The sequence below is a fragment of the Cicer arietinum genome, chromosome 4 (genome assembly GCF_000331145.2).
Source record: "Cicer arietinum cultivar CDC Frontier isolate Library 1 chromosome 4, Cicar.CDCFrontier_v2.0, whole genome shotgun sequence".
In the NCBI taxonomy this organism is placed as follows: Eukaryota; Viridiplantae; Streptophyta; class Magnoliopsida; order Fabales; family Fabaceae; genus Cicer; species Cicer arietinum.
In genome coordinates, this window is record NC_021163.2 from 59,819,923 (window position 1) to 59,826,373 (window position 6,451).

Genomic DNA, 6,451 nt, shown 5'->3' on the forward strand with positions numbered 1-6,451 from the left:
TCTTCTTCTTTACAGATTGCTGATTTCTTCACAAAGATGCATTCCATTAAACGTTTCCGTTTTTTAGTTAACAAACTCTTGATGCTCCATGTTAGTGCATCGTGAGTTTGAGGGGAGATATTAGATAATATTAGTATATATTAGTAGTAAGGGTATTTTAGATATTTTCTATTTTCCTATGTATATACTCATTGTAACCCTATTAACTTCAGTTTGGTTCATTATATGTTATGAAACTCTAGAATGATTGTTTCTCTTCTTCCTCTGTTCATTGTTAACAGTAAAAACTAAATTGAAATGTGATATGAATTGTAGAGAAATATAAAAGATGATATATAAAAATATAAGTGATGTGACACATAAATTTGTAATATATCATTCAATAAATTTGAGAGTTTATTTTAATATATTATAAATAGATATATAATCATATTGATGCATCTGAGTAATTTTAAATATGCTATGCAAATTTAAGTAGTGTAGTGCCTATTAGTTAAATATCTTTTTATATATTTAAACTCAAGAGTCCAACAATTTATATATTCTAAAAATAAACAATTATTATTATTATTTTTATATAAAAAGGGCTCAACATTTAAATAAAAAACAAAAAGAGTCCAACAGTTTGTGAACTTTAAATTTCCAGCCTATAATTTAGTAGGACAAAAGTTGATTACTTAATCTTTTATATGATTTTTTTAACCATATAGATTTTTTAACTACGATTTTTTTTCTTTTGGTGCTCCAACAGTAGGAGATCATGTATGCTGATATACTCTAAACATGTTTAGGACTGTGATAAAGATATTGGAAAACACATGGGTTGAATTGTGTTGATTATTTTGAATTTTTGAATTTAATTAGTTATTTATTAACAAATTTCTTTGTTTTAAAAATAAGGATTTAATAAACTTTTAGTCCTTATTAAATGTCATTATTTTATTTTTAGTTTTTATAAAAAATTTCATTAATTTTTAGTCCTTTAAAAAAGTTTATTTTTATTTTTAGTACCTGATTTTATACCAACTACTGTGTATCTTTCGAATTTTTGAATAATTTAAAATTTTTAAACACAAAAAGCTTAACAAATAATATTTAATTCATCATTTATTAAAAAAAATTAAATTTTTGTGCCGAAGTTGTTAAATGTGTGTAAACACTATTGCAAAAAATCATTAAATTTTTTGAAAGATACACAATAGTTAGTTTAAAATTTGGGACATAAAATAAAAAGAAAATTTTTTGAGACTAAAAATTGATGAAATTTTTTATAAGGACTAAAAATAAAATAGTAAGATTCTATAGGGACTAAAATCTTATTTAATCCTTCAAATAACTAAGTAAAAGAACAAATAAAGATCTTAGACACCAAATAAAGTGACATTATATTATTGTTTCTACATCCTCTTACAAAGAGATTTCATCCTTGTAAAGTCATAGACCTAATACACTAAAATAATTTTAACTCTATCTCTTCAGACTTTGAGTATTTTTAAAGTTTTTCTAAGTAGATTATTGTTGGAAGCTTCTCCAAGTTTACTATAAAGAAATCTCTAGATTCTTCAAGAATACCAATTTCATCCGCTTCTTGAGTTGAGTGTTCTTTTTTGTGCCTCTCTTAGCTAAATATTAATCAAGGTCTCTTCAAACCAACTAGAAGTACTTTCTCTGAATTTTCTCAAGATTCCTAGCATCACTTGCCTCTTGATTTAGTTTATATAGTGCATGTCTATGCTTGCCTTTATACAAAGGTTGATGTGAGGGCTTCGCCCCTTGTGGCATGGTTTTGATTATTGTTGTAATATTGATCTTAATATTTAAATACAAGTTGCGCTTTATAAATTTTAAATAATCATTCTAATAGAGAGGATTAAAGGAACTACAACAACTCTATAGTCACATGCATACGCATACATGATTGAAATTCGTTATCAAACATTTTGTGTTTTTTGCTTTGAATTTTTCGTTTTCTATTCTTTTAGACTAAGTTGTTCGCGTAGTCTTCTTGCGCAAGGTGACAAAAAGTTAGTAATGAAAAAATAAAATCTCTTTTTAAATTGAGTAAAATTGAGTCTAAAAATTGATTACTGTGTTCAAACTTTGTGATCATCGATGACGCTGTAATTAGTAATTACCCACAAATGATTACACAATGTTATTGCAATAGTGTTGATCAGGAGTGAAGCTTCGGAGGTGGTTGGAGTTGGTTAGTATTGACGGTTAAAGGTGAAGTACCACATAACAACTTCCTTTTGAAACTTGATAGGTAAAAATAGGTAAAAATGAATGTGTATATTATTTTTGGTGAAAGCAATGCTTTTATACTGTTTTGCATCTGCATAAGAATTTCTAAAAATAAAAAAGGGAATATACTTAGAATCTTGATCAAGTGTCAAAAGTTCTCCACGTTGGTCATCATTGCCTAATCGATTTCTCTTCTTCATCTCCATAATTGACTTATCTTACTTTTCCTTGTACTCGTTATTTGAGGCATTGCACCTTTCATTTAGGGAAGACATAATTAGTACAATGTTATATTTCCCCCACTTAGGAGATTTGAACTAGGCCCTAGCAATATTTCACTAAGATTCTTGTTTCTTTTATGCTTGTCTTAACGTGTAATGTGATCATTCTCTAGTATAATCATATATATCATTATGCATGTGTTCGTTTCTTGCTCCCTTTTCATACTCCACTTGTGCTTTATTCATCAATATTTGCAACCATACTCCACTTGTGCATGTTCATGACAAATCCAAAAGCCAAGAATCTATGTAGCTCACACACCTCTAATCTCACATGTGTCAACACCGACATTTTAATTACATTTAATTAATTTATTTTAATCTTTGAAACCAATATTGACTACTTTATATATATATATATATATAGGAATCCTTGAAACCAATAGAACTATAAGGGTTTTTGAGGCTTTCGCCAAACTTTGATGGTAAAAAATAATTTGTCCCCCATACATCACGCCTCCAATCTTTATATATATTAAAATAGATTTCTACAATTCAAAATATTATGCCATCTCATTCAAATGTTGCCACATAAAAAAAAAATCAGATGTGACACATCTAACAAATATTCTTCCTCTTTTTTATTGCAATTTGTTTTTAGTACAACTTTTATATATTTTTTTCATATATTATTTTGTGGAACTCTGTAATAAGTTATAAATTACAATACAATAAATATCAATTATTTGACACTAATTGCTCCTCCATTATTATTGATAACGGTTATTCATCCATAAACATCTTCAAATTAAATATTACATAGTATCATTACTGGAAAAAAAATATTTTTTAATGAAATCTATAATATCTACAAAATATATCACATGTCACTTATTAGATAAGTAAAATTAATATTTAAATCAAATAGAGAGATATAATTTAGAGTTAGGCCAACAATTTGTTTTTCTATTTTTTTTTTATTATACTCATTACTGATATGGACTTAGAGAAAAATTTATATATTAATATTGTCACATCAAAAGAAATCTGAGGTAACATATATCTAACAAATACTCTTCCTCTTTCTTATTATCATACTTGTAATTTATTTTTTATTACATTTTTTTAATATAATATTTGGTAGAACTATTCATATGTCAAAAGTTACAAATTACAATACAATAAATACCATTTATCAGTTATTCGACATTCATTGTTACAAAGGTTTCTCCATCTCTTCCTCCATCATTACATATTTTCAAACTTTTTTCTTTTAGATAAAAATTTATTAAAATAGACTATATATATTAAAATAGACTCCCACATAAACATCATATATATTAAAATAGACTCCTACATCCTAATCAAATATTGTGCCACCTAAAAGCTCATGTGGCACATCTAAAAGCTCTGTCATGAGAAAACATTCGGCGTATGTAAGTTTTCACAACTCCACTTTATCAACTCAAAAGAAAATCTCTTTGGAACCCAATTATTTTCAAAGAAGTAGATATAGTTGAAAAAATCTTTTTTTTCACACAACTTTTGAGTGAGTGATATTTTGTAACATATTATACCTATTTGCTCATTTTTCTCAAAATCTTGATTGTTCTTAGTTAGAGTATTGTTTTTGCCGATATATTTTATCTCATTTATGACATGAAAGTATATTGGCTCCTCAAAAGACACAGAAGATTGTCCACATTCAGCTTTATATGAGTGTTAGTATTGTGTATTCGAGAGAAAACTATGTACCATTTATATTAAAAAATTATTTGTGGTTTTTTTACGGAGATGTTTTATATTGTCAATTTTTTTTAAAATACTACCAATTTTAAGTTTCTACATATGTTTTACCTTTACTCAATCGTACATATGAGTTGTTTGTGAAAATTCTCAAATCATGTTGTATAGAAGTCTGATACTTAAAATATTGTAATTTAGATTTTTTACTTCTTTGATATGATTGTAATCTATGTACCATTTATATTAAAAAATTATTTGTGGTTTTTTTACGGAGATGTTTTATATTGTCAATTTTTTTTAAAATACTACCAATTTTAAGTTTCTACATATGTTTTACCTTTACTCAATCGTACATATGAGTTGTTTGTGAAAATTCTCAAATCATGTTGTATAGAAGTCTCATACTTAAAATATTGGAATTTAGATTTGTTATTTCTTTGACAGGATTGTAATGAAATGAATATCAAATGACAAACTCATTTTTATATTTTTCTAACAATATTTTGACAATAAATTTAGATTTGACAACAAAAAAAGAGATACTTTTAAGACTTTTAACACTAAATATAATTTATGAATTTTATTTGTAGGATGATCTTCACTATGCAAAACATTTTACATATTCTCAAATGTGTGTCTGCCAACTCATATATAATAATTACTCAAACAAATTCACTTGAAAAAAATACTCTACAAACAAAATAAATAGATTATATTATTTTTTGAAATATTAAAATCTTATTCACATCACTACTAATATGATGAAGTATATTTTGACAATAAATTTAGATTTGACAACAAAAAAAGAGCGTGATTAATTTGATTTAGATAATTACATATAATAATATTTATTAAAATACTTTTAAGACTTTTAACACTAAATATAATTTATGAATTTTATTTGTAGGATGATCTTCACTATACAAAACATTTTACATATTCGCAAATGTGTGTTTGCCAACTCATATATAATAATTACTCAAATAAATTCACTTGAAAAAAATACTCTACAAACAAAATAAATAGATTATATTATTTTTTGAAATATTAAAATCTTATTCACAACACTACTAATATGATGAAGTATATATGTTCCGCGAAAAGCGCGGGTTATATTCTAGTTTTTTATTATTTAAGCCCCGCCATTAGTCATGCACAAACGAAACAATAATGTAATAAAAGAAAAAAAAGTAGATTTGGACTATTAATTTCTCATAAATATTTGTCTCTGAAACTTATCTGTAACATTAGTTATGTATTTATACAGGGACTAAGAAGATTGATGAATAGAATTATGCCTAATATAGTTACATGGGGTTCTTCATTCATGTATGGGTTTAGATTAATCCTTACATTGAGAATATGAGAACCATGTTTCCTATGGATGGATTAAAGTTTTAGAAGATAAGCATTGCATTGATTTCATCTTTTTTGGAAGTTGAATGCTTTGATACCAAAGGTGAAGATGAGTGCAAACAACACTGAGAAACTAGCCACAACAATTGCAACCATTCCTAGGAAGTCATGTTCAAAACCAAAGTAACTCTTCACAAATTCTTCAACCCTTTGACCATTCTCAAGTGTGTCCATGTTGTCACCATATTGTGAAGCCACCAATCCATACAATGTCCATGCAACAGGACAAACCCAATAGTACCACTTCCACCATATTGGTATTCTCTGTCATTTTTATAATCAATTTTCAAAGTTACTTCATCTGATTTACTATTTATTAAAGTGTTACTAATTGCCATTTTATAATTGTCTCCAATGGAATTTGAACTCTGTCCTATGGTTCGGTTCAGGAAGTAAATGAACCAAATTGAACAGTTAAACAGTTCCATAAACTGAATCGAACTATTAATAGTCTGTCCCAAACTGAACTGGTATAAAGGTTCGGTACACCAACTACGTATTTCCGAACTGAACCAAAATTACCTGTACAAAAAATGAACTATATACCTTTTCGAACCAAACTGATTCTTTTGAACTAATCTATATTGAATTGCCATTATTAACTAATAGCAGGACTGTTGAAAAAACCAAAAATCGAGCTGAACTGGTTATTAAGACTATTTAAAAATACTAAAAAACTGCAAAACCGAATTATACTGAAAATAACCGAACTGTGACAGATCGTTCACAAACTGAAACTAGATGAACTGGTTCAGTTCGGTTTTTGAACTGCACATCACAATTCGTTTTTTTTTTTTTCCGATGTAGTTTGGTTTAGCGGTTCA

General features: G+C 26.9%; 1 protein-coding gene across 2 annotated transcripts in view; it reads right to left on the reverse strand.

The window, feature by feature from the left end:
• Positions 1-5,413: 5,413 nt before the first annotated feature.
• LOC101504810 (pleiotropic drug resistance protein 1-like) overlaps positions 5,414-6,451 on the reverse strand; it is a 9,687-nt gene continuing 8,649 nt past the window's right edge. For both annotated transcript variants that reach the window (XM_004498585.4, XM_004498584.4), the window contains exon 24: positions 5,414-5,891. In XM_004498585.4, coding sequence (XP_004498642.1) covers positions 5,634-5,891 — 258 coding nt within the window. In that variant the 3' untranslated portion in view covers positions 5,414-5,633. The remainder of the gene's footprint in view (positions 5,892-6,451) is intronic.